General features: G+C 32.7%; 2 protein-coding genes across 10 annotated transcripts; both read left to right on the forward strand.

Annotated features, from left to right (window-relative positions):
- Positions 1 to 344: 344 nt before the first annotated feature.
- Positions 345 to 4,912, forward strand: LOC131608824 (pentatricopeptide repeat-containing protein At2g26790, mitochondrial-like). 9 transcript variants are annotated; one of them, XM_058880394.1, is made up of 5 exons: positions 345 to 2,931; positions 3,010 to 3,081; positions 3,153 to 4,076; positions 4,248 to 4,355; positions 4,456 to 4,912. In XM_058880394.1, exon 1 carries the CDS (start codon positions 775 to 777, stop codon positions 2,860 to 2,862), a length of 2,088 nt encoding a protein of 695 aa, XP_058736377.1. In that variant the 5' UTR covers positions 345 to 774; the 3' UTR covers positions 2,863 to 2,931; positions 3,010 to 3,081; positions 3,153 to 4,076; positions 4,248 to 4,355; positions 4,456 to 4,912. The 9 variants fall into 9 exon arrangements, with proteins under 9 accessions (XP_058736377.1, XP_058736381.1, XP_058736383.1 ...); XM_058880398.1 differs by having other exon boundaries at positions 3,851 to 4,076; XM_058880400.1 differs by having other exon boundaries at positions 3,917 to 4,076.
- A 532-nt stretch (positions 4,913 to 5,444) lies between these two features.
- On the forward strand, positions 5,445 to 9,441 carry LOC131608826 (pentatricopeptide repeat-containing protein At2g26790, mitochondrial-like). Its single transcript, XM_058880401.1, has 2 exons — positions 5,445 to 8,002; positions 8,287 to 9,441. The coding sequence occupies exon 1, from the start codon at positions 5,614 to 5,616 to the stop codon at positions 7,927 to 7,929; it is 2,316 nt and encodes a 771-aa protein (XP_058736384.1). The 5' UTR covers positions 5,445 to 5,613; the 3' UTR covers positions 7,930 to 8,002; positions 8,287 to 9,441.
- Positions 9,442 to 19,358: the final 9,917 nt, after the last annotated feature.

Below are 19,358 nucleotides of genomic sequence, written 5' to 3' on the forward strand. Positions count from 1 at the left end.
CCATTTTTTTGCTAGAAATCACCCCTCAACACCGTTGTTCTTTATCTTTTTATTTAAATAAGTGGTTATCCATATAAATTTGCTTCTTCGTGTTTTTAAGTTTTCATCGTTTTGTACGGTGTTTGTTGGTTTTCACATCTTAGTACGGTGTTTGTTGGTTTTTCCGTCTTAGTACGGTGTTTGGTGTTTGTTGGTTCAGATTGACACATTTACTTCAAATCATTGCAGATCTGAGGAAGACTTGGGCGTCAATGTTGCAGATCTAGAAGTATGAATATTCTGGTGACTTTTATTTTGTCATATTTGTAGGCACTTTCATGTTGCCGTTGTATGCTATTAACCTAGGTGCTGCAAGATTGTTTGCAGATTCACCTTCTTCAGTTTTTAGCGATCTTAAATTTGTAATGATTAATGTATTTTCAATTTGAATGAATGAATATATTTTTAGTAAAAAAAAACTAGATTGAGGAGAGCTCGGAGTATATACTAACCCAGTCATGAATCCCATATAATTTGTCTTTGTTCTATAAAAAAAAACTCAAAGGTAAGTCAAAATTAGTTTTAATAAAATACAATAATTAACAATAATTAATTTATATATACAAAAAAACAATAATTAACGTAAATCAGTGTTTGAAATGAAAACAAAAGGATAATCGAAATTGTCTGTCACATTCAAACCTCGCCGCCACCCCCCGCCGCAACTCCACCGGAGCTTCAACTCATCCTCCGCCACAACCCCACCGGAGCCTTCATCTTCACCACTACTATGGTATGTTGTTTCGCTTCTCCAATTTCCCTTCACTCATTCTCTTCAAAAAACCATTCTCCATAACAAAAACCAAAACCATTCACTTCACCAAATTCACCTTTTCATCCTCTGCTCTTGCAATCTCAAATTTCTCAGATACCCATTTCACAAAACCCTCAAAAATCTCATCTTTTCACCCAAACACCTTCCAAGTCCTCCAAAAACTCTACCTTTATCAAAACCACCCTTCTCTTGCACTCTCTTACTTCACTCAACTCAACCACCATAGTTCCTCTCACAATATTCAAACCTATTCTTCCATCATTAGTATAATGTGTTATTGGAATTGCATTAGAAAGTTGGATTCTTTGTTCATTGACATCATTGCTCATTCCAAACAAGACCCTTCATTCAAAATCAATGACTTGTTTGATTCTTTGTTTGAAGATGTTGTTGATGTTGAGAATAAAAATCAGTACTTGCTTAGAGCTTTTGATGGGTTTGTTAAAGCTTGTGTTAGTGTTAGCATGTTTGATGAAGCTATTGATTTCTTGTTACAAACTAGGAAGAAGAATGTTGTGATTTTACCAAATGTACTTTCTTTTAATTTTCTTGTTAACCGGTTGGTTGTACACGATAGAGTTGATACGGCGTTGTTTTTGTTCGATGAATTCAAGAGTTTTGGTTTGATATTCAACTGTTATACATATGCTATTATGATCAAAGCGCGATGTAAGAAGGGTGATTTGGAAAACGCGTTTGGTGTGTTTGATGAAATGAAGGAAGTTGGGGTGAATCCGGATTCGTATTGTTATGCAGCTTTGATTGAGGGATTGTGCAACAATCAGAGGACTGATTTGGGATACGAGATGCTCCGACAGTGTAGAACGATGAATACCGTTGTAGATGTTTATGCATATACTGCGATTATTCGCGGGTTTTGTAATGAAATGAAATTAGATTTAGCCGAGAGTGTGTTTTTGGAGATGGAAAAGGAAGGGCTTGTTCCTGATGTGTATATATATTCTGCAATGATCCATGGTTATTGTAAGAGCCGTAATTTGGATAGAGCTTTAGCCATACATGATATCATGATTTCAAAAGGTATAGAAACGAATTGTGTTATTATTAGTTGCATCCTCCATTGCTTGGATGAGATGGGAGAGGCGTCGGAAGTGGTAGCTAGATTTGAAAAACTCAAGCAATCGGGTGTGTTTCTTGACGGGGTGGCTTACAATATTGTATTTGATGCTTTGTGTAAATTGGGTAAGGTGGACGATGCAATAAATATGCGGGAGGATATTGTCGATTTAGATATCAAACACTACACAACACTTATCAATGGATATTGTCTTCAGGGTAAACCCGTCGAAGCTTTAAGTTTATTTAAAGAAATGGAGGAAAAGGATTTGAAAACCGACGTCGTTACTTATAATGTACTAGTTTCTGGGTTGTTTAAAAACAACCGTGCTTGCGAGGCGATCGATCTTTTGGAATATATGGATAGTAAAAGTGTGGAGCCGAACTCTATTACGCACAAGGCGATCATTGAAGGTTTGTGTTCAGTTGGCAAGATTGAAGAAGCCGAGGCATATTTTAACGGTTTAAAAGATAAAAGTGTTGAAATCTATTCCGCTATGGTTAATGGATATTGTGAAGTTGACCTTATTGAGAAATCATATGAACTTAACAAAGCTGTTATGTTGCTAGACACAATGTTGAAGATGAACGCAAAGCCTAGCAAACAAACGCATTCTAAAATATTTACTGCATTGTGCTGCACGGAGAATATGAAATGTGCTCGCGCTTTGTTTAATTCGTTCGTCGAGAGAGGATTTACACTTGATGTTGTAATTTATACGATTATGATTCATAGTTATTGTAAGATGAATTGCTTGCAAGAGGCGTACGAGCTCTTTCAGGATATGAAGATAAGAGGGATCAAACCTGATGTCATTGCGTACACAGTTATACTCGAGGGTTTGTTGAATGGGGGGCACGCGAAGATAGCCGTGGAGTTGTATAACGAAATGTGTTTCAACGGAATGACACCTGGCGCAACTTTAAAACGTTGTATTCAAAAAGCTATAAGGATGCAGTTTCATCGGTAGCTAGTCATTTTTACAGCTGGTGCTTGGATTTGTCCCATGTTTGAAAGTCTATCTGATTGATACTTAAAGGTGAAGCATAACCGCATCACGTGCTTTTTACTATTTTTCTTAGACTTACAATTGAAACTTATTTAATTTTTTCATTAGAAAAATTGTTCTTGTTTCTGCAGATTGGAAAGAGGAGACACGAGTTGATTATGACGATGTCATTGTGCATAGGTATGGATCTTCTTTATACTGAATTATTAGTGACACGTTATCAAATTATGATTGTTTAAGGAATTATATAGGTGTTAGGGACTTGGATATTATGGGGTGCCCAAGTCTTGCAAAACTTCGAGTGTCCGCACCTCCCTAATGCCAAAGTGGCCCTTTTCCTATCCAATTTCAAGGCGAAAGGTTATCCAAGTGTCCACTGTGGTCCCACAACTTGAAGCAGAGTGACAAAGCAAGGCCTGAAACATAATAACTAATGTCTGGATCATACACACTGCTTTGGGTGGTATGTTTAACCCAAAAAAATAGCATGACAGCAGTAGGCATTAACAATGCTGTTTCGATCAAAACATAATATAATCCACCCTTCACCAAGGACCTGTTTAGATTTGGCGGCTTCGGCGGTGGTAGGCTCTCCAACTCGAGTGAAGCCCATCTCTCTCCGGTAGTTATTCTAGAAAGCCTCGTCTTCAATTCAAACATCATACTGATGTCATGTCCATCAAAGTGTATGCCAATGCCAAGAATTTTGCAAAAATCTACTTTTGTCTCTTGTTTTTCCACATTGACGTTCACGGAGGAATTTTCGGCATCTTCTATTTTTGCGATTTCTACCATTTCCTCATTTCTCACTTCTATTATCTGAACGAGAGCGAAATTTCCTTGGTTTATTTCATGTTGAAGGTTGAATGTGTGAGGAAGTGACGACTCCATTTCCAATTCAAGTTCCTTTGAAATAGGATCTGCGTACTAAATCAATTTCTATCTCTAGGTTTGGCAATGCTGCTGACTTACTAATGTTATTTATCTCGGACTTCAAATCTACCAATCATGGCAGGGGTCTAAAAGAGATCATTCTCCAGCAACATGGCGAATCAGAATCGAATCCCAGGTGGGAAAGGTGTCCGCATTTCTGTTCGACAGTGCCTTAAACATAATAATAACCTTCCGTGGAGGGACTCTGCAAGAAACAGACAAAAGTCAAATCTACAATGCAGGTAAATTTTCGGCATCTTACTTATTTCATCTTGAATTCAATTTTACTCCCTTTTTCTTAATACATCAAAACAACATATTGTCATATCATGTATGTAACTAAGTGCTTGAACTTGATCGCGTATTGTTTGCTTGAATTTTTTTCCTAATAAAATGGTATTTCTACATTGCAGGTCTGTTTGAATTGAAAAATGTTTCATGCTGCTAAATCCAGTCCTTCGAGCATCGTATATTGCCAGCGTAGTCTCATCGAATTCAAACGCACTCACCTGTACGCTTCTGTAAGATTTCAGACTCATCACTACATCTTATTGTGAAATTACCTTTATACTTTAGGATATTCACAATTTAAAGGTTTATTGCCAAACATTTTTATTGCAGTGTCAATGTTGAAAAAAAGACGAGGTTATGAACGAAAGAAATCATTCGAGATGACATGAAGATGTTTCAGTGTGCAGTGCTGGTGTTCGAGTAGAAGAACCGGTTGACAAGACGCGCTCTTCTTCAGCGAATGAGAAAAATCAATCATCTGGCTTTGCAATTCAAAGAATCTATAGAGATAAAAAAAGCTAGAAACAACCAATGAGTCTGTAATGTCTGATCATAGTAGTTGTTCAAAGCAATGAGAGAAATACTGATGCACATCATTAGGATTTAGCTGAACCTTTTAGAAAGGAATAAAAGAAGCATTTGGCTTCACTTGAGTTGCAAAGAATACAAAATTGATTGAGTCTGTAATGTCATCTTCATCTTCTTGATGTTATTTATTTAGTATGTAACAACTTGATATTTTTCTTTCTTAAGAAAACAATCCAAATCAAACTGACTTTTTGTTTCATAGTCGAGTCAAATTCAAACTGCAAACACTGACTTTTTGTTTCATAGTCGAGTCAAATTCAAACTGCAAACACTTATGCTAAATACTAGGGGTGGCAAAATGGATGGATATGGATTGGATGGTTAATGGATAGACCAAATCAATTCATTAATCAATTATCAATCCACTAAACTCTCTCAATAAAAATCCAATCCATCAATTAAAGAATAAAATTCATCTATTTTAATTTTAGATGGAGCAGTATTTAGTAAATAGAAAAACTAATAAAAACGAATTTTAAAATAGAATAATCAAAATTTAAAATAAAGCCTATTAATTTTTATAAAAATTTAATTAAGGTAAAATTTGTGTTTTAGAAGAAAAAGAGAGAGAAAACTGAATTAATTCAAATTACTGGTTTTATAGCATATCCATATCTAAAACCTCATTAAAAAACCAGATTTATATGAAAATGGTTTAAACCAATCCATTTAGATGAATTTGGATTATCTAGTTTCCACAACCAGTTATAAACTGGATATCCAAATTTTGTTATTTCCCAACAATGACCAGAGAATTTCATACTAAACAAACCATATTTGAACAGAAAATAACACTGACACACAAAATCCCACCGCATCCGCCGCCGTCACTCCGTCATCCACCGCCGCCACTTCACCGGAGCACCAACGAACCACCCCCTCATTCCTCACACCACTGGTATGTTGCATCGTTTTTTCAATTTTCGTTTTCCTCTCTTCAAAAAACCATTCTCCACAGCACTTTCACTCTGTTTCTCAGATACCCATTTCACAAAACCCTCAAAAATCTCATCTTTTCACCCCAACACCTCCCAAGTCCTCCAAAAATTCCACCTTTATCAAAACAACCCTTCTCTTGCTCTCTCTTACTTCACTCACCTCACCCAACAAGGTTTCTCTCACAACATTCAAACCTATGCTTCCTTCATTAGAATCCTATGTTACTGGAATTTGAATAGAAAGTTGGATTCTTTGTTCATTGACATCATTGCCCATTCCAAACAAGACCCATCATTTCAAATTCATGAATTGTTTGAATCACTCTTTCATGATGTTGAGGTTAAAAATCATTACTTGTTTAGAGCTTTTCATGTGTTTGTGAAAGCTTGTGTTTCCCTTAACATGTTTGATGAAGCTATTGATTTCTTGTTTGAGTTTCAAGTTAAGAGGTTTAGGGTTCTTCCAAGTGTATTTTGTTGTAACTTTCTTATCAACCGTTTGGTTATGTATGGTGAAGTTTATATGGCTTTGGGGGTTTATAATGAGATCAAGAGGCTTGGTGTTTGTCCTAACCATCACACTTATGCTATTATTATTAAAGGGTTGTGTAAGAAAGGCGATGATTTGATTCACGCGTCTCGTGTTTTTGATGAGATGGTGGAGGCCGGGGTGAGTCCGAATTCGTATTGTTACGCGGCTTTTATTGAGGGGTTGTGTAAGAATAATATGTCGGATTTGGGGTATGAGGTACTTCAAGAACGGAGAAAGAGTAATGCGCCTATTGAGGCTTACGCGTATGCGGCAGTTATTCGTGGGTTTTGTAATGAAATGAAGTTGGATCAAGCCGAGAGTGTGTTTTTCGACATGGAATGGCAGGGGATTGTTCCTGATTTTCATGTTTATTCTTTGTTGATCCGTGGATATTGTAAGATCGGTGATTTGTGTAAAGCTGAAGTTTTGTACGACGACATGGTTTCGAAGGGTATAAAGACAAATTGTGTGATTGCTAGTTGTATTCTTCATTGCATGAGTGGGATGGGAATGGATTCGAGAGTTGTAGATAGGTTTAAAGAGTTAAAGAATTCGGGCGTGTTTCTTGACGGGGTAGCATACAATATCGTATTTGATTCTTTGTGTAAATTGGGTAAGGTGGATGATGCGGTAGATATGCTGGAGGAGTTGAAATCTATGCGTATCGATTTAGATATCAAACACTACACGACTTTTATTAACGGTTACTGTCTTCAAGGGAAACCCGATGTAGCATGTAGTATTTTCAAAGAAATGGAAGAAAAAGGATTTAAACCCGATGTTGTTGCGTATAATGTACTAGCCGCCGGTTTGTTTAGAAATAATCATGCTTGTGAGGCGATTGAGCTTTTGAATTGTATGATTAATCAAGGTGTGGAACCGAACGCTACTACACATAAGATTATCATCGAAGGTTTGTGTTCAGAAGGCAAGGTGGAAGAAGCCGAGGCATATTTTAACGTTCTGAAAGTTAAAAGTGTCGAAATCTATTCTGCCATGGTTAATGGCTATTGTGAAGCCGGTCTTGTTGAAAAATCATGCGAGCTTTTCTGCGAGATTTCAAACGAAGGAGATATTTCAGAAGAAACTCCCGGTTTTAAGAAACTTAGCAAAGTAATGTATTCTAAAGTATTAGCTGCGTTGTGCCGGGAAGGGAATTTAGAACATGCTCGATCGTTGTTTGATTTTTTCCTCGAGAGAGGGTTTACACCCGATGTTGTAACTTACACGATTATGATAAAAAGTTATTGTAGATTGAATTGCTTGCAAGAGGCTCATGATCTCTTCCGGGACATGAAGAGCCGAGGGATAAAACCGGATGTAATTACCTACACGGTTCTACTCGACGGGAGGTTCAAACAAGTGAATTTAAAACAGCATTTCTCGTCTCAACACAAAAAAGGAAGTGATGCAACGTACGGTGTTTCGACTATCTTGACAGACATGGAGCAAATGAAAATAAGTCCAGATGTTGTTATTTACACTGTTTTGATTGACGGATACGTAAAAGTCGATAACTTTCAAGAAGCGATTAGATTCTTTAATGAAATTATTGAGCTGAGACTAGAACCGGATAATGTAACTTACACCGCTCTACTTTCTGGTTTGTTAAACCGCGGGCACACCGAGAAAGCTGTTATATTGTATAACGAAATGTCTTCCAAGGGAATGATACCGCCCTTGCCTATCGTCTCGAAGTTAAAACGTCAAGTTATAAAAGCTAGAAAGGTGCAATTTCAAAAGTAGTTAGTCAGTTTTGACTGTTGGTGCTTGGAGTTATACCAACAAGTTTGAAATTCCATCTGGTTGATACCTAAAGGTGAGGCATAATCGCATTGTTTCTTGTTAATTATTTCATGAAAATGTACTGCGTAGCATTGGGAATCTCTAACTTTTCTGTTGATCTTTCTTTGCTTGAAACCCTTGAACTGTGTAATGTTAATTTCCAACATATGGAGAAGTTCATGAAAATGGTGTACTAAATCAATTTCTATCTCTCGGTTTCGTACAATTTTCAGCGTGGCACTTCTTTTTGATGGTTCTAGGTAATGGTGTCTATGTGTTTTGGCAATGCTCCTGACATACTATTGTTATTTATCTTAGACTTCAAATCTACCAATAGGCGGGGTCTAAAGGGCATCGATCTACAACAACGTGGCGAATCAAAGTTCAAATTTTGGGTGGGAGAGGTTTCCTCTAGTTCAACAGTGCCTTAAACATAATATTCCGATTTATTGAAATACGTTGAAAGCACCATTCTTGACAAAGTGAATGAGAAGTTTGTTTGTGCGTGGACTGATAAGGTCCGACACCTTGGGAATACAACCATCAATAGAGTTGAGTCGGCACATGCTACTTTGAAAAATTAGTTGTGTAATAGCAAGGGTGATTTTTGTCGAGGTTGGAACACCAGAAATCTCATGATTTCGAACCAACATAACGAGATACAAACCACATTCGGTCGGAGCATTACGGTGTTGGAGCATCGAGTTAAGGATAACATCCTTTATATGTTTATGTGTTCGTGTCACTTTTATTCTAACATTCCCACTACTGCTACTGCCTTCTGTTGTGTTAAAAAAAAAACTAACAGGAAAATTTTCGTAGATGTATCTACGGAAGGGTCTGAAATTGAAAATTATGGGTGTTTACCGTAGATGCATCTATGGAACGGAGAAATCTATGACCCTTCTGTGGATATATCTATGGAATGGTCTGTGACAGAAATTGTGTGGTCCATATTCACCAAAGGCTTCTATAAATTAAGGGTTTCTAGGGTTGCATTACACACAAACACAAACCCTAAATACAAACACAAACACAAAGATGGCTCACATAAGACCTTGTTCATGGCAGCGAACATCATTCGAGCGTCCTGATCCTGAACCGGTTTATCGCAGAAGGGATGGACATGTTATTTTCTCTTTCGTCAAACCCCTCATGCCGGTTAAATTTTGGAAAATCAATTCCTTCGACCAACTCAAGAGGACTTTGATGTCTCTTTTAGAGGGGGAGTACAAACCCGACGAAGTCATCAGAAGGATCCAGAGGCTTAGAACAAGGACGTCGTCTGAGACCGGAGAAAATGAACATTGGTGGGATGAAGTGGAAGGCGACGTTGATTTCATTCTAATGATGCATAGATTGGATGACGTTGTTTTAACTATTGTAATTTCTTAGATCTCTTAGTTTTCTTAATTTTCTGTTGGAAATTTCGATGTATCTTTTAATAAATGTTGATTTTAATCAATGAATGAATGTTTTATCGTTACAAATGTTGTTCTGGTTTTCTGAGTTTTGTTTACTTTCGTAGATGCATCTACGAAAGTCTTCTGTATGTGCATCTACGGAAGAAAACAACTTTAAAGCAAAAAAAAAATAGTACTTCTAAAAATATATACGAAAACACGGAGGCTTTTTGATCAATTCGATAGTACGTAAGAAGGTCATGGGATAGACGAGAAATTATCTAAAATAGATACATCCACCTTTCAATGGACACATGGACCTTTTAAGGTAAAGTTACCCAATTTTTTTAAATAGGTAGATAAGAATTCTAAAAAAAAAATAAAAATAAAAATAATAATAATAATAATAATAATAATAATAATAATAATAATAATAATAATAATAATAATAAATGATCTAACCTATTACAACTAGGCAACTAGCCATCATGCATCGTATCAAAAGAAAAACAATAATTACCTCAAACATCAAATAATAGTACCAACACTAACCTAATACTTTGTCTGTGTCACAGTTCGTTGCATTTATTTTCCCATTCTCTTTCTCACACTTCAATTCATTGCATTTTTTTCTTCTCTTCAACAACATGGAACATGAAAACGTTAGAGAAACATTGTTGAAGAAAAACTACCATGAGAATTGCCCTGGTTCACTACAAGAAAAGTGTGACATAGCCACCTGATTTTGCAACGTGATTATCACGTGACTCAAAAAAGTGAGTTGCGACGTGATAATCACGTCACTATAAGTTTTTAATATTAAAAAACTAAAATCAACGTTGGCACATGGGGTGTCAGAAATATTATTTTAAAAAAAAATTTGCGAAGTGAAAAACACGTCGCAACCACTAAATAAAATAAAATAAATGCAAAGTAGGTAAAGTAGACTGACGTTTCAAAGGGGGGAATTTCAAATTTTCATTTTTTTTTGTCGCGGCGTGTATATCACGTCGCAAACTTTTTAGTATATCACGCCCATCAGTTAATGCAGTCATGTGTGCAGTTGACTGACACATTTATGTCTGTTAGGATGTTGCGACGTGATTTTCATGTCGCTAACTAGACACGTGAAAATCACGTCGCTAAATGTAATATATCCATTCGCGTTCCGCTCCTCTTCCCAGAACCCCCATTTCACTTTTTCTTCCCCTAAACCCTCTTCCTCTCCTCCCTCTTCAACCCTCCTCCCTCTTCAACCCACCATCTCTTCAAGTCTCAAATTTTTCTTTTATTTTCATACAATCCCCCATTTCCAGGTATGCAATCTTCACTTGTTCTTGTTAATTTTTTTTTTTAATTTTTTGCTAAGAATATATATTACATTCTGATTTTGATTTAATATATGTGTAGGTGAAGAATTTCTGATTTTGATTCAACTACAAGAGCTCACTAAATATTGTTCAAGTTTATTGAGGTTTTTTTTTCAATTTTATTTATCTAATTTTTCAGATTTTTTGATGTGATATATATATATATATATATATATATATATATATATATATATATATATATATATATATATATATATATATATATATATATATATATGTTATAGATTAATTTGATATATAATTTATTTTTTGATGTGATTATATGTTATAGATTAATTCGATATATAATTTAGATTTATATATGTGATTATTAGTTAATTTATCTAATTAGAAACATATATAGATTTAATAAAAACAGATTTTATGTTATAATTTTTAGAATATATATATATATATATATATATATATATATATATATATATATATATATATATATATATATATATATATATATATATAAACAGAATATTAGGATGTTATTATAATTATAGAATATTAGGATGTTATAATTTTTAAAATGTTATAATTATAGATTTAATAAAAACGAAAATATTATATATAATATGTATTATTGTTAGAATGTATATATTGTTAGAATGTTTGAATGTATATAATATTGTTAGAATGTTATAGAATGTATATATTGTTAGAATGTATATATTGTTAGAAAATTATATTGTAGAAAATTATTTACTTATAGTTGATATAAGTAAATGTTTAATTATTGTTACTAAAAAGAGAATGATTGGATATATGTGTAGTATGGAATATTATTTGTATTATCGTAGTTGGATGTACGATAGAGTGGAACCAGGAAGACGTGCACTTAAACTCAATTTTATAGAAGGAGTTAACGGGTTTATCATGTGGGCGTTTGCTCAAGAATGTTGTCGAAGTGAAGGAGGAGTTAGGTGTCCCTGTCTTAAATGTGAATGTAGACCTATAATTAGTGACCCAGAGGAAGTGGTCCGACATTTGTATAGAAGGGGTTTCATGGAAAATTATTGGGTTTGGACGTTTAATGGTGAAAAATTGTCGAGTAACGTACCAGAGACTAGTAGTACGCATGCTTCAAGTAGTCGTCCGCCAATGGAATATGAGGAAAGACCGCCTATTGAATATGAGGAAAACTTTAATCAGATCGGTGACATGGTTGAGGATGCTTTTGGTGTGAACGTGACCTATGATCAACCTGGAGATTTTGATGGGGAAGAGATGTCGAACGAGGAAGCGCAGAGATTTTATCAGTTGTTGAATGAGATGAATACGCCGTTATATGATGGTTCGTCTGACTCAAAGTTATCAATGTGTGTGAGATTATTGGCCGCCAAGTCAAATTGGAATGTTCCTGATCAGTGTTTGGAATTCTTTTTAAAAATGATGTTGGACTCAACTGCAATGAAAGACAACTTACCTACAACATTTTATGAAGCAAAGAAGTTGGTGTCGAAGTTGGGCTTAAGAGTAAGAAAGATTGATTGTTGCATTAATGGTTGTATGTTGTTTTATGACAATGAGTTTGGTACTAAAGATGGATTGTTGGAGGAATGTAAATTTTGTATGAGTCCAAGATATAAAGTTCGCAGTAGAGCCATTAACACTAATCAAGACCGTGTAGCAGTAAAGTCCATGTTTTATCTTCCGATAATTCCAAGGTTAAAAAAGAATGTTTGCTTCAATACACAGTGCAAGTCAAATGACATGGCATCATACAAATAAAACAAGTCCAGGCACTATGCGGCATCCAACTGATGGCGAGGCATGGAAACACTTTGATCGAATACATCCTGATTTTGCCGTAGAACCTAGAAATGTCAGGCTTGGATTATGCTCAGATGGTTTTGCTCCTTATGTTCAAGCGTCGGGAAGTGCGTATTCTTGTTGGCCAATTATTGTAACCCCTTACAACCTCCCTCCCGAGATGTGCATGACAAAACCTTACATGTTTTTGACGTGCGTCATTCCAGGACCTTCGAGTCCAAAAGCCGGAATTGATGTGTATTTACAACCTTTAATTGATGATTTAAAGAGGTTGTGGATTGGTGGAGAATGGACTTATGATATATCACGTAAAAAAAACTTTACTATGCGAGCTGCCTTGATGTTGACCATCAACGACTTTCCAGCATATGGCATGTTGTCTGGTTGGGGTACACATGGCAGAATGGGTTGCCCGCATTGTATGAGTTACACCAAGGCATTTACGTTGGATAAAGGGGGGAAAAGCTCGTGGTTTGACTGTCACCGCAGATTTCTACCAAAAAATCATCCGTATAGAAAGAACAAGACAAATTTCATAAAAGACAAACAGGTAACAGATATGCCTCCGCCCCGATTGTCACCACGTGCTGTATGGGACCAAGTTTGTGGGCTACCAAAAATTACACATACTGGAAAGGCATGTAGAATTGAAGGATATGGGGTCGATCACAATTGGACAAAAAGAAGTATATTTTGGGACCTTCCATATTGAAAAGATAATTTGTTGCGCCATAATCTAGATGTTATGCATATTGAGAATAATTTTTTTGATAATGTATTTAACACCGTGATGGATGTTAAAGACAAGACGAAAGATAATGAGAAGGCTAGACATGACATGGAAAAATGGTGCAATCGAAAAGAGTTGGAGTTGAAGCCTCAACCAAATGGAAAATTATTGAAACCGAAGGCTTGTTTCAGTCTGACCTCCCAAGAAGGTAAAGCGGTTTGTCGGTGGTTAAAATAATTGAGAATGCCTGACGGCTATTCTTCAAATTTAGCAAGGTGTGCTGACGCTAACATTGGGAAGTTGCATGGTATGAAAAGTCATGATTGCCATGTTTTTATGGAACAATTGCTACCAATTGCGTTTGGTTCTCTACCTAAACATGTGCTTAATCCATTGATTGAAATTAGTCAATTTTTCAGAGATATTTGTGCTTTAGCTTTAAAAGTAGATGACATCATTAAGTTGGATCGAAATATTCCAGTCATTCTATGCAAGTTGGAACAAGTATTCCCGCCTGGTTTTTTTGACTCCATGGAACATCTACCTGTGCATCTTGCCTATGAAGCTTATCTTGGAGGACCTGTTCAATATAGGTGGATGTATCCGTTTGAAAGGTTCATGGGTGATTCAAAACGATCAGTGAAAAATAAGGCTAGAGTTGAAGGATCAATATGTGCACATTACTTGCATCGAGAAACATCACATTTTTGCAGTCACTATTTCAAGTATTTGATGTTAACTCCAAGAATCATTCGAAATCCTGTCAATGTTAGTGAAAGGAGTCAGTTCACTTTATCGGTCTTCGGGCTTCCAGGCCGTCCATCTGGAAAAAAAGGGTGTGCATTGGTTGACCCAACAAGAAATGCAATCTGCCCATGTTCATGTCTTGATCAACTGCGTTGAAGTTAAACCATTTCTTGAGTAAGTATACATACCCCTAACTTTTAATTTTCTTTACAATCATAAAACTCATTACTCTGAAACTTATAATGTGTTTCTTTTTAGGGAATTCAACAACACCTATTTTCATACTACCGATGTACAATCAATATCTGGTGTCATCCATGCTCAATTTCCAGCATGGTTTAAGGAGAGATTGTATAGCATTGTTGCACCGACTCCCGAAATACTCCATTTTAAGAAACTTGTTTATAAATCACCATAATTTTATGGTTCACTGCAAGAGGTGTCTGTAATATTTGGCAGTAGCAATGCATTATTATATTTCACTTTTTTCCAGTTTGTTGCTTCGATTTTCTCTCTGGAATCTAGACGAGGTATGAGACTTGACATTTACAAATTTGTTTTTCCATTTCTTTTTACCAATGTTTGTTTCAAATCTGTCTCATTTAGTCTATTTTCCATGACAAAATGTCACTTTGTGTTTTCAAGTTTTTGTATTTTGAACATTTGTTTTCAAGCTTATGATAACTACATTGTTTAAGTTTTTTATAAATCACCATAATTTTATGGTTCACTGCAAGAGGTGTCTGTAATATTTGGCAGTAACAATGCATTATTATATTTAGCTTTTTTCCGGTTTGTTGCTTCGATTTTCTCTCTGGAATGTAGACGAGGTATGTAACTTGACATTTACAAATCTGTTTTTCCATTTCTTGTTACCAATGTTTGTTTCAAATCTGTCTCATTTGGTCTATTTTCCATGACAAAATGCCACTTTGTGTTTTCAAGCTTTTGTATTTTGAACATTTGTTTTCAAGCTTATGATAACTACATTGTTTATGTTTTTTATAAATCACCATAATTTTATGGTTCACTGCAAGAGGTGTCTGTAATATTTGGAAGTAACAATGCATTATTATATTTAACTTTTTTCCGGTTTGTTGCTTCGATTTTCTCTCTGGAATGTAGACGAGCTATGTGACTTGACATTTACAAATCTGTTTTTCAATTTCTTGTTACCAATGTTTGTTTCAAATCTGTCTCATTTGGTCTATTTTCCATGACAAAATGTCACTTTGTGTTTTCAAGTTTTTGTATTTTGAACATTTGTTTTCAAGCTCATGATAACTACATTGTTTAAGTTTTTTATAAATCACCATAATTTTATGGTTCACTACAAGAGGTGTCTGTAATATTTGGCAGTAACAATGCATTATTATATGTATAAGTTTCATAGCATTGTTGTCATAGCTTTAAGCACTTGTACATAATGTATCACTATTGAAGAGCTTCTTCTATTCTTGGAATTGCAGCATTCAAGAAACTTTTTGTTATTAAACCGTTTTTCCAAATCAACTTGTACTGAAAATGGTCAATTTTTTCAGAAACATGATGGGCGATGTCGGTTGAACAAGCCATCCGATTTAATGCGGAGGTGGATGAACAAATTGGGTTACAGAGACTTTCGGCTTAATGTCTAATTAACTGTTTAGCTGCGATATACAATCAACATCATTTAAAAAAGTGGTATAGGAAAGATAGCGCATATGTGTGTAGCATGGATGACGCAATCCACTTGGTTAAGTACAGAGGGATAACACTTGAAGCCCATGTGCCTTATGTAGGCCCCTACATCGGATATCATCCATACAAAAGCGTAATTCTTTTATATATTCGTTAGTTAATTTTATATTTTAGCTTTGTTATTACAATAACTCGAATCCAATATCATATTTAGATAGTGTATAATATGCGGCGCCGCTAGATACATTACATTTTTTTTCATCTAAAATTCGACCTATCATACTAAATTATAATCCTAGAAGTTCTTCCCACCAAAATTTCCCGCCAAAATCTATAATAAATTATTAATTAATTAAATATATAATAAATCAATAAAAAACTCACATTATAACTCTTTTTTGATTAATTGATTAAATAAATATTAAAAAAACTTCAACCTCATATTTCATTTAGTTAATTAATTAAATAAAAAATTGAAAAAATAACCCCACTCTTCCATTTTTTTAATTACTTAATAAACTTAAAATATTAAAAAAAAATAATGATAACTACCACGTTTATAAAAATTTCTTGCACATAAAATTAATTAAATAAAAAAATTAAAATTTATAACATAACAATTAATTAATTAATCAAATAAAATAATAACATAAATTTGATAACTTCCACGATAATATTAAAACTTCTTTTAACCCCACTAAACTCATTTCTAATTAATTAAGTAAATTCTAATTAAAATTAAAAATAAAACCATACTAAATTGTAATCTTATACTAACTTCTTCTACCAAAATTAAAAACTCTAATTATTTACTCTTTCTTTTCAACCACTTCCCCACACAAGATAAATATTTTCCCTCACTATGATACTCATAACCCACTTTCTCTTATATAATATTAGTTGACTAACTCCATGTTTCCAAATTAACTAAATGTCTCAAGTAAAAAATTCACGAACTCAGTAGCAATGAGAAACTAACTCAAAAGCCACTACCCCACTAACAAATAATAAAACTACCTTATACAATATTTTAAAATGTTGATCTTACATTTTGCTATACCTAAACTCTCATGTGTTCTCATACAATGTTTTAAAATGTTGTTCTATCACATTTTGCTCTACCTAAACTCCCATGTAAACTCACATGTGTTCCCATGTTTCATTCTGCATCTATTGTTTCTTTTCTTATTTTTTTTTTCCACTTTTAGAAGTTTGTTTTCTCCTTCATCCTTCTTATGTTTTTTCTATTCTTTCACAATCTTTACAATCTTTTTATCATATTAAATTATACTCTTATAAAGTTGTTTTACAATTTTTCTCTTCTTTATTTTTTAATTTATTATTGTTTGCTAATTTTTTTGTTATATTGATTTTTGCAGGTTTAAACTTTAAATCATCAAAAAATGTATTTTGTTGACAAACAATTTGGATGTGTTGTAATAGAGGTTTGGTTAAAAGATTAATTAAATTATTTATTATCATATGTGATGATTTCTTAAATTATTTTTTCATTATGTTTATTATTCATATATCTATTGGATTCTTTTTTTTTTTTTAATTTATTATTGTCTACTAATTTTTTGTTATATTGATTTTTGTTGGATTAAACTTTGAATTTTGTTATATTAATTTTTGTAAGTTTAAACTTTGATTCATCAAAAAATATATTTTATTGACAAACAAAATAGAGGTTTGGTTAAAAGATTAATTGAGTATTCCTTAACTTTATTTTTTCACTATGCTTATTATTCATATTTTTTCTTCTCATTTCATATAGCCTATTCCCTCCCTAATAACTATTGTCACCACTAACTCATTTTATATTAAAACTCAACTGCTCATTTTTATTAATTTATTAATAAATTTTACAAAAATTATAAAAGAAAGAATTATTGATAAAAAATTATTAATATTGCTATGAGTAACCATTCTTCTACTTATGATTTTTATTTTCTTTCGCAAATTTTACAATTTTATACAAAATTATACTCTTATAATGTTTGTTTTTTTATTCTTAGTTTCTTCATTTAATAATTTATGATTGTTTGCTATTTTTTTTTGTCATGTTTAATTTTATAAATTTAATTTTTGAAGACATTTTATTTTTAATTTAATTATTAATTGATTAGTAAAAAGATTTGGGGAGGTGTAGGGGTAATAACTTTGGGGAATTAATTAATAATTTAAAGTATGATGATGTGAAATAGTAAAAAGTTTATATTTTTCTAAAATTGGCTCTTCTTTAATATTTTAAATTTAATTTGTGAAGTTATTAAATCAGTTTTATAATAATTAGTTTTTTTTTGTGGAAAGCTATAACTCCCTACTTTCTTTTTTAGTGTGGAATTAATAATTTAAAGTAAAGTTAAAATAAATCAATAAACTTTTCTATAACAACTCATTAGTGGAAAGCTATAACTCCCTACTTTCTTTTTAAATCTATGTATCTCCCCCATCTCCATCATATGAAAGGTGAAACAAATTATAAATTATCTTCCTCTTAATAATGCAATTATCTTTATCAATTATATATTACTTAAAATTATTTAATATCTTATTTTATCTCTAAATAAATTATTTGAAATTCAAAATATATTTAGTTAATTAAATAAATAGGAATAAAATTATTTGTTTAAACAATAATATTTAACAATTAAAATTAAATTAAAATTTTTTTGCTCATAAATATTTTATTATTTCATTTTAGAAACTCCAAACATACGTTTTTAATTTTATAATTATAATGACAATATTTAATTTGTTAATTGCAAAAAAGTAAATTAGTACATATAATTTTTTTATCTATACCAATTTATAATATGTGCAATATTTTTATTTTTTTATCAATTATATATTACTTAAAATTATTAAATATCTTATTTTGTCTCTAAATAAATTATTTGAAATTCAAAATATATTTAGTTAATTAAATAAATAGGAATCAACTTATTTGTTTAAACAATAATATTTAACAATTAAAATTAAATTAAATTTTTTTTGCTCATAAATATTTTTATTATTTCATTTTAGAAACTCCAAAAATACGTTTTTAATTTTATAATTATAATGACAATATTTAATTTGTTAATTGCAAAAAAGTAAATTAGTACATATAATTTTTTTTATCTATACCAATTTATAATATGTGCAATATTTTTATTTTTTTTCTCTAATGTAAATTTGATTATTTTATACTCTTTGATTTTTTTAATCTTTTTTAATTATATTGAAATTTTTCTTTTAATACACATTACTAAATTGTTGTTAATTTTTTTCTTAAGAAACAAAATTAATATAATATCACAATATTTCAAACTATTTTTAAACATTTTTATTTATTAATAATAATTCCATAAAATATATCCGTGCATCGCACGGGCAAACGTCTAGTGATCTTATAATAACTCAAAACCGAGCCTCATATCTAGATGGTGTATAATATGTGACGGTCATTTAATCACATTAGTCTTCCAATAAATTATATTCTCAAACATCTTTTAAACACTTTATTTCTTTTAATTTTTATTGCGCTTCCTAAAAATTGATTTTTTTTTCCAGTTTGGGTTCATTAAGAAAAACATCTCTGTTCCCTTGGAATGGAGTGATTTCTAGATCGCAACAACTATAAAATCCTTAGGATTTTTTATTGGAACATTTTCTTGTGGTGAGGATTTTGAG

This window comes from Vicia villosa, linkage group LG6 (assembly GCF_029867415.1).
Source record: "Vicia villosa cultivar HV-30 ecotype Madison, WI linkage group LG6, Vvil1.0, whole genome shotgun sequence".
NCBI lineage: Eukaryota > Viridiplantae > Streptophyta > Magnoliopsida > Fabales > Fabaceae > Vicia > Vicia villosa.